At 42.1% G+C, this 17,275-nt stretch overlaps 1 protein-coding gene across 2 annotated transcripts in view; it reads left to right on the top strand.

Moving 5' to 3' along the window:
• SHROOM4 (shroom family member 4) overlaps window positions 1-15,539 on the top strand; it is a 227,935-nt gene extending 212,396 nt beyond the window's left edge. For both annotated transcript variants that reach the window (XM_019019817.3, XM_055375550.2), the window contains 2 exons: window positions 3,727-3,996; window positions 5,298-15,539. In XM_019019817.3, coding sequence (XP_018875362.1) covers window positions 3,727-3,996; window positions 5,298-5,567 — 540 coding nt within the window. In that variant the 3' untranslated portion in view covers window positions 5,568-15,539. The remainder of the gene's footprint in view (window positions 1-3,726; window positions 3,997-5,297) is intronic.
• The last annotated feature ends 1,736 nt before the right edge of the window (window positions 15,540-17,275 follow it).

Genomic DNA, 17,275 nt, shown 5'->3' with positions numbered 1-17,275 from the left:
AAATTAGCCAGGCGTGGTGGCGGGCACCTGTAATCTCAGCTGCTCGGGAAGCTGAGACAGGAGAATTGCTTGAACCCAGGAGGCGGAGGTTGCAGTGAGCCGAGATCACGCCACTGCACTCCAGCCTGGGCAACAAAGAGTGAAACTCTGTCTCAAAAAAAAAAAAAAAAAAAAAAAAGAAAAGAACAGCCCAACAAGGCAGATATTACTATCCCTTTTTTACTAGTTGAAAGGACTAATTTGCCCAGGGGTTACAGACTAAATGGTAGATCCAGCACTTGAAGTCAAGACTGTCTGAATTTCTACTGTACAGTACATGCTGTCTCTCTGAATTAAGCCAGCCTTGTAAGTAACTCACTACCCAGGGCACATCAGAGTTTCTGCCAGTGGACTTTTCTAACCAATGGCAGTGCCATTGATTTTTATTCTTTGTGCAACTTTGTGGGAGACAGAAGAGACTAAGTAAAATAAGGACAACTTATAGGCTGGCAAACTTTAGTATTTATTTGCAAGGATAGTCGATTATGTCTTAAAAGTACAAAATAGTTAAGTGGAGATGATGATGTTGTTGTCGTTCCAAAGCTTTCCTTTCTTTGTCTAAGTACCACTAGTCTGGTTTTCTAATCCAATTCTTGGAAGCACTTTCCCCTCCCTGCACTTACCTATTGTATTTCATAAGCAAATAGGGTTGTCATGGCAACCTCAAAGGCTCAATTTACCTCTCTGTGGACATCTAAACTCAATGTAAATTGTTCTGCCCATATTTCTTTCAGGATATGACCCGTAGGAAGTTACAGGGCCATTTGCAAGAGTCCTTCCTCCAATTTCCTATCTGAAGCAAAATGTCAGGGGAAGAATTGGAAGCATGGTGGTGTTGAAGTTTTATTGATGCAGATGTCTGCTTCCTTGGATTCCATGTTCCCCGAGCAGGGGTACTCCTAGCTTACTCAGGGCCTGGCCTCTGCAGGGGCAAACCTAGAAGTCTGACCAGGAAAAGAGAGAGATGATCAGAAATGGCAGAGCACAGAACGACAGAAAGTGAACTAAAGTGATTGTGGGTGGGCTATGACAGTTTTTGTCTCTGAGGAAGAAAGGTGAGGAATGTCACCAATTTGCGATGTCCCAGCAAAAACAACTCAGCTCTGGCTGGATCTGTGATGACTCCACAACTCTATCCATCACACTTCCCCAGGACTGAGGTTCAGGTTGTAGAGCACAAGTTCCAAGAAGTAAAGGGCTCTCTCCACTTTTATCCTTCCATCTATCCCTGGAGCTTGGGAACTGGGGTAAGAAGGTGATTTTCCAAGTGGGTCATTTTCCAGATGGCCCCCAGCCATCCTTTGTCCCCAGCATTGACTTTTATTTGGGAGAGCAGATGGTGGGAATATAACTGACAGCCTCTTCATCTAATTGTGTTGCCTTATTCATATCACTGATCCCCAGTTCCCAGTGGGTTTTGGAACTTTCCCCAAATGCAAACCTATTATACTTCAAACTGAGATCATGGTGATCTCCTGACTTTTGAAGAGTTCTAAAATATGACAACAGGTCTTGGAACCTGGAGGAGGCTTTCTTAGTCTTGGTCACTTTGGACATCCCTAATTAAACTACTAGAGGGGAATACATTCCAGAAAACTACAAGCCTATGGGCCCAGTGCTTGGGCTAGAATAAGATTAAAACATACACTGAAGCATATTCCTATGAACAAGATACTATTCTAAACATGTAACATGTGTTAACTTATTTAATTCTCATAACAACTCTATGAGGTAGGTCCTATTGTTATCCTATTTTTTAGATGTGGAAATTGACGTGCAGAGAGGTTGAGTAATTTGCTCAAGGTCGTATATAATACCACTACTTTCCAGCAGAGCAGGAGTTCAAACTCTGGTAGTCTGGCACTGGAGTCTCTGTGCTCTTAACCACAAAGCAATACTGTCTACAGAGGCTATGGGCAGCCTGGGACAGGGCCATTCTTGTCATAACCTTGCAGCTAGACAAGTATCTATTAGTTTGGAGTATGTTGTAGAACTAATTTAATAATAATAATAACATTAGTAAGCATGCATTGAGCATTTAAGTGCCAGTCATAATACTAAGTCTTTTACTTATGTGGTTTCATTTACCCATCAGAAAATCTCTGGAGTTGGGGAGTTGTCCACTTTACAGATGAGGAAACAGAAGTGGGATTAGGTATCTATCCTAAGGCCATAGAGTTTGGAGGTGGAATTGGAATCCAGATGTCTCTGACTCTAAAACTTTGCTGTACTTCCCTGTGACTGTACTCACCTATAGGGGAGACAAATCAGAAGACACAGACAGCACTTCCCTTAAGAAACTTACAATCAATAGCAGGTGAGAGATCAGACACACACAAGGAATAGAAAGTGAGGAACTTCAAGTTACACTATAGGGTTCTAATTCTAAAATACTTAAAAGCTTGGACAAAAAAAGATCACTGAGAGAAGACTTACAGAGGAGGGCTTCCTGTGAGGGAGGGGAGGGGCAGAGCTGTCCCCTGAAGAAATTTAGGAATAACCAAAATGAAGAAAGAGATAAAGAGTAGGTGGAACTGCATAAGCTACTCAGGAACACAAGAATGAGTGTTGTGAACACAGAGGAGAATGAGGAGCTAATTCTGAAAGGCTCTGAGGAGGGGCATTAGAATGGCAAGGTGGGGCCAGACTGAGTAACAAATAATAGCAGCCTAGCTTTTACGCAGCACTTACTATGGGCCAAACACTTTGCATGCGTAATCTCATTGACTCCTTATTATGACTCAATGCAGTGGGTAAAGCAATTATCCCCATTCTACAGATAAAGAAAGTGAAGCTCAATAATGTCAAGTCACCCAAGGTCCCACAGCTACGAAGTGGCAAAGCTATAAATCAAACCCAGTCGTTACAACTCCAGAACTCACAGTCTTATCCAAAAGGCCTCAAAAGCCAAGCTAAGGAAGCAAAGATCTAGCATAGTGTCATGAACTTGAGAGGTACTTAAATGGATTGAAGGAGAATGAATGAAGTGATAGGCAAATACCTTAGTGCAAATGCTTTTCCAACCTAGGCTCTCAAAAGGACTGTAGCTCCTATTTATTAAATCGTCCCAGGAAGGGACTGGGTGCAGAGGCTCACACCTGTGATCCCAGCATTTTGGAAGGCTGAGGGGGGCTGATCACTTGAGGTCAGCCTGGCCAACATCATGAAACCCCATCTCTACTAAAAGTACACACACACACACACACAAACACAAACACACACACAAAATTAGCCTGGCATCCATGACATGCACCTGTAACCTCAGCTACTTAGGAGGCCGAGACGCAAGAATCGCTTGAACCTGAGAGGCGGAGGCTGCAGTGAGCTGAGATTGTGCCACTGCACTCCAGCCTGGTCAACAGAGTGAGACTCCATCTCAAAAAAAAAAACAAAGTGCCAGCAAGTATTTATTAAGCTGCATCTGGTAAATGAAGTTTAGTGCATAGATACCACTTACCCAATGCCAAAAAGTTTGGTGGTGACATGGAGATCCCTACCAGACGGATAGAAGGTGCTTGGCCAAAAGACTGGAGTTGCTCATGACTTGCCCAAGTTTCCTTTGTTTCCAGTGACTAGGATAGAGCCCACCATCTGTTCCTTGGATTCCAAAACAGAGGTTACAGGCACAAATAAGTTTCTGTTGATCCCCATTCTCATCCTTTGTCTTCTCCTGTTTAATTCCCCTAGATACAGCTTATCGAAAGCATCAGCAGAAAACTTTCTGTCTTGCGGGAGGCCCAGCGAGGGCTGCTAGAGGACATCAATGCCAATTCTGCCCTTGGGGAGGAGGTGGAGGCCAACTTAAAAGCCGTCTGCAAATCCAATGAATTTGAAAAGTACCACTTGTTTGTTGGGGACCTGGACAAAGTGGTCAACCTGTTGCTGTCACTCTCTGGACGACTGGCCCGGGTGGAGAATGCTCTGAACAGCATCGATTCAGAGGCCAACCAGGAGAAGGTAGAGTTGGGGTCTGTGGGGTGTGGGTAGAGGGAAATGCCATTTGTTTCTTCTCAGGGCTCCCTCTTTCAAGTTGGGCTACTATAGGAAACAGTAGAGCATGGGGTTAAAAGCATATGAGCACTGAGGATGGGCACGGTGGCTCATGTCTGTAATCCCAGTACTTTGGGAGGCCAAAGCGGGCAGATTGCTTCAGTCCAGGAGTTTGAGACCAACCTGGGCAACGTAGTGAATCCCCATCTCTACTAAAAATACAAAAATTAGTCTGGCATGGTGGCGCATGCCTATAATCCCAGCTACTCCGGAGGCTGAGGTGGAAGGTTTGCTTGAGCCTGGGAGGCAGAGACTGCCGTGAGCAAAGATTGTGCCACTGCACTCCAGCCTGGGTGACAGAGCAAGACCCTGTCTCAAAAAAAATAATAATAATAAAATACAAAAATAAGAGTGTGAACACTGGCTTTTAAGTGCCCTGAGATTCTTGCCCTACCATTTATTAGCTGTGTGACTGTGGACAACTTACATAACGTCACTCTGCCTCAATCTCTTCACCTATAAAATGAGGTGAGCATACTACCTGCCTTATGGGATTATTGTGAGAATTAAATTAGTTTATGTTAATTACATAAAACAGGGCCTGGGACAGGGTAAACACTGAATCAATGCTAGTTCCCAGTAGTAGTAGTAGCAGCAGCAGTTTTGCCTCACTCTAGAGTTGGAGGGGGAGGTCTCATCAAGTAGTTGAGATTGGAAAGCTGTCAGTTTCACAGGTTGGGTCACTATGCATATACTCCTGAACCAAAATTGCATCACCTTTCCCTATACAGGTGGCTTTGGATATACCTTTGAATCCACAACAAGAGGCACATATCTACATACATATACATACAGACACAGACACATACACTCACACATATCCACTCACACAGACACACACATCATACAGAAAGCACCTCCACAGTGACAGTTGTTCACCAGATGAAAGGGACACAGGCTGGCTTTGTCAGAGCCTTCCTCCACCCCAAGCCCAGTGGTGGTCCCTACATTGAAGACAGCGTTAAAGAGATGGAAAGAGGTAATTTCACATCCCCTATCCAGAATTGTTGTCATGTTTACCCTCCTGCTACAGGAAACAAAGGCTTTTGCATGGAGGTAGACTTCAGGGCAGAAAATCTAGGACTGACTAATTAGCAGAATGTATAGCTGCTTTGTGGCAGCATCTCTGGTGGAGTACTGCTAGGCAGCACAGTTGGACAGATGCCTGGTAATTGGGAGAGCCCTTACTTGGTCCTCTGCTTCCCCAGTTGGTGCTGATAGAGAAGAAGCAGCAGCTGACAGGGCAGTTGGCAGATGCCAAGGAGCTGAAGGAGCACGTGGACCGCCGGGAGAAGTTGGTGTTTGGCATGGTCTCCCGCTACCTGCCTCAGGACCAGCTCCAAGATTACCAGCACTTTGTCAAGATGAAATCTGCTCTCATCATTGAACAGCGAGAGCTGGAGGAGAAGATCAAGCTCGGGGAAGAGCAACTCAAATGTCTCAGGGAGAGTCTACTCCTGGGGCCCAGCAATTTCTAATTCTACCAGCACTCTGCCACAGCATCCCTGCCCAGCCATGTGGGAAATGCTTTCAATCTTCTTTGTTAGCAGTTTCTCAGCAAGTAGATAGCAATTAGCAGTTTGTTCCAGCCCTCTACCCTGGATGTCTCTCACTACCCCTTCCCTAGCAGTGGTCCTAACCAGCTAGGAGACCCTGGGGAAGCCACAAGCTTCTACCCAAGGGAGCTGCAGCAAGGTGTGATCTTAGAACCACACTCTCCTTCCCACAGTTGCCAAGGGCAAGTACTTGCTGCACAGAGAACCAAGGAAGTGCCTTCATTCTGCTTTGTACTAGGATACCAAAGACATCAAGTACTCATCATCCACCCATATCGTCAACAGCCTCTAAAGGCTCAGAGGGAATCTGCCTTGCAGCTCTACTCTGCCCCAGGGCTTGTGGCCAGCCATTTCTCACAGAGAGCTGGCTGCCTTGAGGGCATTCACCTGGCACCAGTTTCAGGGCCTCACCCAAGCTTTGCAGGGGAAAGCACAGAGGGAGGAATTACACTGAAAAAATGCAAGCAAAGGTTGAGTACCCCCAGGTGCCCCTTAGGAAGGAACCAGGTTTAAATAGGCTCTACCCTTACCTTTCCCAGCAGCAAGTTCAGGGGAAGAGGCCTACTCTTAGCCCTGGCTAGTGTGACCCTCTTCCTCTCCTAAGACTTTGGTCCTACCACCTCTTGTTTCATCTTTCCTTTACATTGCTGGGGGTTACCGCAGGTGCCTACCCCAGGGCTTCACCATATGGGCCATTAATAGCTCTACTAAAACTGACTTCTAGATGTAGGTTTCATTATGGGGGGAGGGGGTTCTTATTGTTATATTTTAAATGGCCTTTTGATTTTATTTATTTTTATGTTTTGATTATTTTTTTCTTTTTTAACTAATAAGGCGAGAAGAGGGAAGTTGGAGAGGGAAAAGTTAGCCCAGAAGGAAAGCATTTTCTGCAGATCAGCCTGAATCCACCGTGGCTAGGTAAGCAAGTGCCAAGGCGTTGAATTGTTCCCACCATAGCTACCGATGTCTAGGAAGGAGTTTTCCCCTTGAACTCAGAGCCTCCCTACTGTGGCCTGGCCTTGTGCTTCCCTTAAAGTCTAAGTGACTTGAGTTTAGCATTCCCCAGCAGGGTTCAAGTTTTTCTTACTGATTTATTTTTGAAACCAAAGAAATCTCCTGAAACGGAGAAAGGTTCAGTCATTTCTCTACCATCTCCAAGCTATGGGATCAGTAGAGGTGAGCTCAGAAGGAACTCCTCTAACCATTGCTTTCTCAGCCTGTGGCCTGGCTCAAGGGAACCAAAACTCAAGGTAGCTGGGAGCTCCAGCCAGAGCCAGCTCCCCAGAGCAATTGATGACCCAGCCAGGATCTTAGGCATACAAACAACTAAAACTGCTGCTGTTGCCAAGGCCCTGACACCAGTAGCTAGTTTCTATGCTGGAAAAGCAGCACTCAGGTGGACGATGGCAAGAAGGGGGTTATGGCCAAATGCTGCCCTGTTATCCAGCTTAGCTCCCTGTTCCTCACTAACTGGAGCCAATCCTTGGTATCACACAACCCAGCCAAGGCCTGGCATCTCTTCTAGTTACTGCTGAGTTCCTCAGGGTCCTTGAAGGTCAACTGTAGCAGCAGGGATGTCTCATTCAACCAAAGAATTTGCCAAGGAACTTTTGCTGCTGTTACAAATACTTGTCACTAGCTTCCATTTCCTCTTCATTGTATTTGAAAACAATGGGAGAATCTTGGCCAGCAGGGTGTCCTGGGGTGGGGGGTGGGGTAAGCCTTTCTGTGGAGCCCTGGGTTTGCTGCCAGAAACACTGTTAGAATGGCAACCCTGCCATTCTCCCCTCCAGTGGAAGATTCTACTTTATTCAGGAAGGCTGGTGGCTTGCAGGGGCTAGGCTTACGCAAGCCAGCCAAGATTGAGAAGGTAGGGGAGTGCTTTCAATGGAGGCCATAGTTGTCATCTTTTCTTCTGAGCAGGCTCTAGGACAAACAATGAGCAAATTGAGATTTCCTGTATTGGGAGGATGAGGCTGATATGTTTCATCATTCTCAGATTTGTGGGCTAGAGCACCTTTTTGGGAATATGGGCCTAGGGAAAAGAATGGTCACTTATCTGGACACTATGGCCATAGTCTGAGTTTTTCTAGTCAGCATGTGATTGGTTGTACCTTAAGTTTATGACACCAAAAATACTATTAACTCTGTTATTTTTGTTCTTAATCCCATCTCAAATTAGTTTCTAGAGTTAGAATCAGAACACAAGGATGCTCATTTTCACATGGAGGGAAAGTTGCCAAAGCATTTAAAAAATAACCCCAAAAGTATATCTAGCAGTGAAGCTTGGTAGATAAAGGTGAACTGCTGAACAGACACTGGCGTGCCACACTCCTGCCAGGGCAGTCTCATTGTGTGTGATGGTGCTGCAACACTGCCAGTATTACTTGAGATGCAGTCTCTCTCCCCTGTTCTCAGTTCCTGGGCTCAACCCTCCTCCAAGGCCTGCCAGTGAGTAGCGGTTTGGAAGGCAGGCCAAGGGAGATCCCCAAAGACAGTTATCAGTCTTGACTTCTGCTGTCTCCCTTCAAATGCTTATACAGGCCCCCATGGGTAATAGGCAAGCATGATGGCTGATAGAGAAGTCAGTGCATGAGTTACTATCACATGTCCCCCCAACCCTTCCTGCCACCTCCCAGGGCTCTGGATAATTGAATCTCCCTGAGTCCCACAGCTGGAGACTCAACCAGGATATAGCTGTAAATGCCCAAGTAGAATCTGACAGAATAAGACAGAGACACTGAAAATAAAGCCCTAGAAAGGAAGGAATTGGAAGCAAAGAAAAGGAGAGGTGAAAAGATAAAAAGCCTCTTTCAAGGTTAGGTTCAGGTTCTGTTTTCCATTTAACCTCATGTGCCAAAAAGCTGCCCAGGCACACCAGAGCCACATCCTGAACCCGAACCTCCCTGACAGTGCTGCTCTGCCAGTAGCAAGCCCCAGATGGAGGAAGCTGGGCCCATTTCTGGCCACTTCCACCCATTTGGAGCTTGGTGACTCCCACTGTCTTTGCCAGAGGAGTCGTCTATGCCAATAATATTTCTGCAACAGCATATTATATTATTTGAAGATTAGTAGATCTTTTGGGGGGGGTGGGGCAGGGGACAGTTTCTATAGATGAAGAACCAGTGTTGGTTGTACAGCTGTTGGGGGTCATCTATCCCATGTGAAGCTATTCTTTTTCCAAATCTTGTTGTTTCTGCATTTGTGTCCTCCACCACTCCCTTCTTGGCTGACATAGATATGCCTGCCAGCTTGTCATCAAGGGTCATATTTCAATAAAATGTGCTAAGGACAAAAAAAAATCTCATGTGTTTTAACTCAGGTGATGAAAGTCTAAAGATTCTGCTGAAAAGTACTGGAAAGGAATTTGGTCACCTATCCATAGTCCTTCACAGATAAACATATGACCAGACCCTTACCCACATCCCTAAACCCTTACCCTGGCCTCTGAGGGATGGTATTGATGCTATACCATTCATCATCCCAGTTAAATAGCAGGATCTGCCATAGCCTTTTTAGGGGGACAGCTTTTAGACATCTATTTCAAGACCATCCTGAGTAGGGGGTACAGAGTTTAAGCCATTGGTTATTTCTGTTGTTATCACAGTATTGAAGCATGGTATTTTTCTACTCAGAAGGATCTCAGGATCACAGCCCTGCCCTTTAGCTCACTGATATATTTCTTCCTCTCTGGTTACTCAGTGGCAACATCACATCCAGTCTAACCCCATGTTTAGAATGCAGAAAAAGTCAACAATAGGTGTAATCTCAGGTATAGACCTAAGCAGTATACAGAGTCTAGTTCTGGAGTCTAGCCTGATCGAAGGTAAGCCATTCTTTCTAGACTTCTTCCAATCTTGAATTCTGTCTAGTATTTTCATCTTACTTCTAGCTGATAGTCCAATCTCACACCTTCATGCTCAGCTCCCTGGAAAGCAAGGGCCTTGCTGATCTGCTCTCCAAGGCAACCTCAAAGATTAGACTCAAATGTATTCCAGGCAGCAACTCTGACATTGAAAAGCTTTCTTTTTTCGTGATCCATATTCTGTTCACATTCCAACTATCCTCCTTCTACTCAAGATATCCATTGTGGTAGAGTAGAAAGAGTCCAGCTTTGGCATTAGAATGAACTGTGTTCAAATCCTGGTTCTGCCACTTATTCAATGAACCTGGGCTACTAGCTCAACTTCTGAGGTCATTTTCTTATCTGTAAAATGGGAACAGTATTATCTTGCTTGCAGTTATTGTAACTTGAAAATAATAAATAAAAGCCACTAACAATCCAAGAAGTTATTAGGCAGAATCCCAGGCCCACCCCAAACCCAGTGATAGCAGTCTGAATTTTAACTAGATTTCCAGGAGATTCATGAACGTATTAGAGCATGGGAAGTACTGACTTGCTGAAAACATATTCAGTACATTGTAACCATTATTATAGTCCTGATCTACTCAATTCATTTTTTCCTTATCCCAGGCATATTCTTGCTCTTCTCGTGTTGCTCACAACTACCTGCCTGGATGAATTTAGGAAAGTTGCAGGATACAAGGTTAAAACACAAGATCAAATGAACAATCCAAAAATGTTATTAAGAAAACAGTTCCGGCTGGGCGTGGTGGCTCACGCCTGAAATCCCAGCACTTTGGGAGGCCAAGGCAGGTGGATCACGAGGTCAGGAGATCAAGACCATCCTGGCTAACACGGTGAAACCCTATCTCTACTAAAAATACAAAAAATTAGCCAGGTGTGGTGGCACGCACCAGTAGTCCTAGCTACTCGGGAGGCTGAGGCAGGAGAATTGCTTGAACCTGGAAGGCAGAGATTGCAGTGAGCTGAGACCGCACCACTGCACTCCAGCCTGGGCAACAGAGTGAGACTCTGTCTCAAAAAGAAAGAAAGAAAAGAAAAGAAAAGAAAGAAAGAAAGAAAGAAAGAAAGAGAGAGAGAGAGAGAGAGAGAGAGAGAGAGAGAGAGAGAGAGGGAGAGAGAGAGAGAGAAAGAAAGAAAGAAAGAAAGAAAGAAAGAAAGAAAGAAAGAAAGAAAGAAAGAAAGAAAGAAAGAAAACAGTTCCATTTACAATAGCATCAAAAAGAAAAAAGTACTTAGGAATAATTTAACAAAAGAAGTGCGAAACTTTTACACTGAAAACTATAAAACATTGTTGAAAGAGATTAGAGAAGATCAAAATAAATGGAAAGACACTCCATGTTCATGGATTGGAAGACTTAGTATTGTTAAGATGAAATGTGCCCCAAATTGATCTACAGATTCAATCCAATGCTTATCAGAATTCCAGTGGCTTCCTCGCGTAAGTTGACAAGCTGATTCTAAAATTCATATGGAATTACAAGGGACCCAGAACAGTCAAAACAATCTTTAAAAAGAACAGTTGGAGGGCTCATACATCCCAACTTCAAAACTTACTGCAAAACTACAGTAATCAAGACAGTGTGGTACAGACACAAGGGTAGGTGTATAAATAAATGGAATTAAATTGAGAGTCCAGAAATAAATCCTCATGTATATGGCTAGTTAATTTCAACAAGGGTCCCAAGAGAAATTGAGGAGAGAATAGTTTTTTAACAAATGATGCTGAGACAACTGGGTATCTACATGGGAAAAAATGAAGTTTTCCTTAAATCACATGCAAGAATCAACTCAAAATGGATTATAGAATGTAAGAGTCAAAATTATAAAATTCTTAGAAGAAAACATTGTAGTAAGTCTTCCTAATGTTAAGACGATTTGCACAAGTGATACAAGAAATAGAAATAAATTGGAGTAAATCAAAATTAAAAACTTTTGTGCTAAAAATATACCATATAAAAAAGTGAAAAGACAAGCAACATAATGGGAGAAAATATTTGCATATCAGATACTTCAAAATATGAAAAGGACTCTTACAACTCAATGATAAAAATAACCAATTCAAAATGGGTTAACAGATTGTAATAGACATTTCTTCAAAGAAAATATGTGTTTTAGTATGCTTGGGTTGCTATAACATACTACCATAGACTGATTGGCTTAAATAACATTTATTTCTCACAGTCCTGGAGACTGGGAAATCTGAGATCAAGATGCCAGCAGATTCAATGCCTTGTGAGGGCCCACTTTATGGTTTGCAGATGGCTACCTTGTGGCTGTGTCCTCAGCAAAGACAGAAAGGGATCTGGTCTCGGCCAGGCGCGGTGGCTCACGCCTGTAATCCCAGCACTTTGGGAGGCCGAGGCGGGCGGATCAGGAGGTCAGGAGATCGCAACCATCCTGGCTAACACGGTGAAACCCCATCTCTACTAAAAAAATACAAAAAAATTAGCAGGGCATGGTGGCAGGTGCCTGTAGTCCCAGCTAGTTGGGAGGCTGAGGCAGGAGAATGGCCTGAACCCAGGAAGCGGAGCTTGCAGTGAGCGGAGATTGAGCCACTGCACTCCAGCCTGGGTGACTGAGTGAGATTCTGTCTCAAAAGAAAGAAAGGGATCTGGTCTCTTCCCCTTCTTATAAGGGCATTATAATTTCATTATGAATGCCTACTCTTGTGACTTCATCTAAACCAGTTTACCTCTCAAAGGCCCCACCTCCATATGCCATCACATTGGGGATTAGGGCTTCAGCATATGAGTTTGGAGAGGACACAAACATTCAGCTTATAGCAATATGCAACTGGCTAGCAAGCACAGGGAAAGATGCTCAAGCACTACTATTCATTAGGGAAATGCAAATCAAGACCACAATGAGATACCACTTCATACCCACTAGAATAGCTATATCAAAAAGCCAAACAATAACAAGTGTTGGTGAGGAAATGAAGAAATTGGAACACTCATACATTGCTGATGGGGATGTAAATTGATGCAACCTCATTGAAAAACAGCTTGGCAGTTTCTCCAAATGTTAAACACAGAATTTCCACATGACTTAGCAATTCCATTCCTAGGTATATACCCAAGAGAATTGGAAACAGGTGTTCAAACAAAAGCGTGAACATGAATGTTTAAAGTGGCATTACTCATAATAGCCAAAAAGTGGAAATGACCCAAATGTCCATCCACTGAGGAATGGATAAACAAACTTTGATATATGCATACAGTAGGGTATTATTTAGCCATAAAAATGGATAAAATACTGATACATGTAACATTGATGAACCTTGAAAATATGCTAAGTGAAAGGAGCCAATCACAAAAGACCACATATTGTATGATTTAATTTATATGAAATGTCCCAAACAGGCAAATCTATAAAGGTAGAAAGCAGATTAGTGGTTGTCAAGGCTGGGGGCTCAAGGGCAATAGGCATGGGGTTTCTTTTGGGGATGATGAAAATATTATAAAATTAGATTGTCATCATGGTTGTCCAACTCTGTGAATGTACTGGAAACCATTGAAGTATACAGTTTAAATGGGTGTGCTAAATGGTATATGATTATTTCTCAATAAGTGTGTTTTTTTAAAAAAACTATTGATTATTTCCATCAGTCTCATTCCTCTTGACAAAAATCTGAGTTGATGGTGAGCATGTACTTCATTCCTGACTCCAAAGGGTACAATATTTACAATATTTGAATTTGGGAGTGACTTTACTATTACAACCTTCCCCTTGAAGACCTGGAAGACCAAGCAACATAAGGACAAACAGTAGTCTCAGCCTTGTACTAAGACTTCAGCAAAAATAAGAGAGATGGGAGGGACTACTATTGGGAAGGAGGGGCAATATTTCTAGGCAAATATTGTGGTAGAATGGATAAGAGCTTTGGCTCATTGGGCAAATAAACCAAGTTTTAAATCCTGATTCTACCAATTTACTATGTCACCTTAATAAGTTACTTGACTCCTCTCAACCTTAATACCTTCATCTACAGAAGGGGGCTAATAAAAGCCCCACCTCAAAGTGTTACTATGATGATTAAATGAGATAATTCACATGAGGCACTTAAAATAATGTCTGCCATGTAGTAAGTATTTGATAAATGTTAGCTGCTAGATTTATTTTTATTGAGATGAGATTGAAGTAGAACAATATAAGGAAAAGTAAAGCATCTTCAGCTTTGGAGTCAGACAGCTCTGTTAATGTGACCTTGGAAGTCACTTTATTTATTGAGCCTTAGCAAATAATGAGGATAGTAATCCTTCTCTTATGGAGGCAGTTCCAAGACTGGACACTGGAACCCACACCACGTAGGTTTTCATACTGGCTCCACCACTTACACATTGTGTAACCTTGAGCATGTTTAACTTCCCTGTACCTGGATGTCCTCTTCTGTTAAATGGTGGAAACAAAAATACATCCTTGTGTTGTGAGGAATTATTGAGTTAATCCATGCAAAGTACTTAGGACAATAAGTACCCAATGAATGTTAACTTTTATTATAAAGCTAAAGTAGGAATCAAATGAGGTCTCTGGTAGAGCTGTTCATATGGTAGGTTCTCCGTAGATGATGGTTCCTTTCCTTACCTACCCTGCTGTGTGCACCAGGTCAAGATTTTTTGGACCTGCAGATAAAATGTTTCAGCCTTAGGAGTTCCCCACTGTAAGTAAAATTTTCTGGCAAGCTCAATACTACCATCTGATGAGAACAATGTAGTCTGTTAGCTGCCTGCAAGATGACTGTCTATACTCCCAAGAAAACACCCCCTTCAGAGCAATAGAGAAGGAACTGTTTTGCATGTGGACCACTTAAGGTCCAGTTTGAGGCTGGTTTGGGGAAAACATCCACTCCTCCTCAAACCTATCTTTAGACTTAGAGTCAACTTAAATGTCATTGAGTTTCCCACCCTGGGTTAAGCACTTTCACTTATCTTTGCTTATACTATTTTTCTATCTAAACATACATTTTTAAAGCAGAAATCCTCATTTAATCTTTAAAACAGATCTGTGATTTTGAAACACTATTTAATCAAAATTCAGAATTGTGGTAGCATTTTTGCTGTTTGTAAGTTAAACAAAATAGATTGTAAGTGTGCAATGCCATTCATTCATTCAACTAATGTGCCAATAATTTGTTTTGTGCTTCAGGGATTCAGAAGTGGACAAGATAGACAAAGTCCCCACTCTCGTGGGGCTTTTATCCTAATGAAAGAGATAGATAAGTATAAATATACAATTACATAATACTTTATATACAGAAATATACACACAATCACTTTTTACCCTGGTATGGCAATGCGAAACATTCTTCCTTGATTTCTTCAGCTATGTGCAATAGGCTAAACTCATGAATCTCTTTGCTACTGCAGCAACTAAAATATTTTTTGCATTAATTTTCACCAGAGAATAATGTTTCAGTGAACATGAGAGTGCAGATATCTCTTCGAGATACTGATTTCATTTCCTTTGGGTATTTACCCAGAAGAAGAATCTCTGCATCATATGGTCATCGTATTCTTAATATTTTGAGGAATATACGCTATTTTCCAAAATGGGGTACTAATTTACATTCCCACCAACAATGTACCATGGTTTCCTTTCCTCCATATCCTCATCAACATTTGTTATCCCTTGCCTTTTTGATAAAAGCCTGCTATTTATGACAAAATGGATGAACCCGGAGGGTATTATGCTAAGTGAAATAAACCAGACACAGAAAGAAAAATACTGCGTAATCTCACATGTGGAAGCTAAAAAAGTCAAACACACAGGGGGATGGAGGTGGAAGAAATGAGGATGTTGGTCAAAGCTACAAAGTTGCAGTTACATAAGATGTATAAATCTAGAGACCTCATGTACAGCATAAGTTCTATAGTTAATAATGCTGTATTGAATACTGGAAATTTTCTAAGAGTAGATTTCAGGTGCTCTTACTGCAAAAGAGGGTAATTATGTGAGGAAATGCATATTTAATTTGCATGACTGTAGCAATCATTTCACTATGTATATGGATGTCAAAACATCATTTGTACACCTTAAATATATACAATAAAAGATTTTCACCAAAGATATTTTCTCCATAGGATTTGTGATGAGATTTTTAAAAAATTGTCTAGCAAAAGGATGACAAACTATCACTGAAGAGGTAGGATTTGAAAGTAGTTTAGACAGAAAGGTTGAATTCCACTCTTGATAGAGAAAATCAATTCATGTCACGTGGAAATCTTGCCCATTCTGTGCAACATTCAAACATGGCCAAAGACTAAGGGGTTCTGGCAAAAGCTCCTCTCCTCCTGAGCAGTGTAAACATTAACAGACCACATTCTGTTTGTAAACTGCTTAAGTTTCTTCAATATGACCCTTCATTCTGGAGTTGCTTACTGCCATTAACAGAGTAAAATAACATGGCTTTGAATTCCCATTTTCCTCCCAGCTACTTATTTTCTATCTGAAAAGGATAATTAATGGAACTCACCTCCCTGGGTGTTGAGTTGATTCTATTTTTTGCAAAGGAAAAAATCTGGGAAAAGGCCATGAGTAAAAAATCTTTCCAGCTTGAAAATGCATTAGATTAAATGTGAATAAGTCAAAGTGCTGAAAAAATAACAATTTGTTCCCTGATTTCTCCTCAGTTTTAAATTTGATAAAGATGAAAAAGCAGACCAAACTCAGCAGATACAATAAATGATAACTTATAATTGAGAGAAAACTCTTATTTGGGCTAAACTTAAACAGCTACTGTTTAGAAGTCTCATAAATGACTATATATTTAAGCACCTTTTACAAATATGGAACCTTTAGTTTTCTTTTGGAAAAGTGGGCAGTGGTAAGAGTGAGGAGAGGCAGATAGAAAAGAGTAATGAGATTGTGGATAAATTAGATAATACTATGCATTTAGAACATAATTTTGGACACTTTCTCACAGGCTGGTAGATATTTTGTTCTATCAAATAAGCCTGTCATAAAACTCAGACCGTTACTAAAACCTTTTATAAAAAAAAAAAATCCAGTTTTGACAAAAGATAACCCAAACCAAGTCTGTTATTGAAGCAATCTCTGAGTGAGAAAAACCATGTATCTTTGGGAGCTCGCTGGAATGGCACTCAAAACCCTTAGACCTGGACGCAGTTCTGCCCTTCTCACTCTGTGACCTCGTGCTCTTTTATCAGTTTTGTGAAGAGGATATTTTGGTGGCTATTAAATTGAAGAACAAACACCCTGCCTAGCTGCATAACACCATGCTCCAAATTTCGCCTCCAAATTGCACACTGGCCCAGCTCCCTCTAATTGACCTGGCTGCCCAGAGGATGAAGTCCTGATTCTTGCATATAAGGCCCTTCATGTTCTGTCTCCTGTGTGCTTCTCCAGCTATGACCCCTAACACCTTCTCACACTCATCCTTAGCTCTAGCTGGTTCTGCAAATGTGTCATGCAGTCTCATCCCTCTATACACTCAAAAAGGCTGGTCCCTCTACCTGAAAATCCACCACCCCACTCCCTGAGTTCCCTATTTAGCCAATTCCAGCGTGTCCTTTGGTGTCAACTCAGATTTCACATCCTTCAGAAACATCCTGTTGATATACTAATAACAGTGTGTGGTATTCGGATATGATCATTGTTTACACTTTCTGTCTCTCCCTTTAGGCTGTGGGCTTCTTGAGGGCAGAAACTAATTTATACCACTAACACTTAGCACAGTGCCCCAAGCTCATAGTAAACACTTCAGAAATACATGGTAGTAACAACTCACGAAGGCTTTGCTGTG

The sequence above is a fragment of the Gorilla gorilla genome, chromosome X (assembly GCF_029281585.2).
Source record: "Gorilla gorilla gorilla isolate KB3781 chromosome X, NHGRI_mGorGor1-v2.1_pri, whole genome shotgun sequence".
Classification (NCBI taxonomy): domain Eukaryota; kingdom Metazoa; phylum Chordata; class Mammalia; order Primates; family Hominidae; genus Gorilla; species Gorilla gorilla.
The sequence above is the reverse complement of the archived record's forward strand: the minus strand, read 5'-3'. Positions and strand labels throughout refer to the sequence as shown.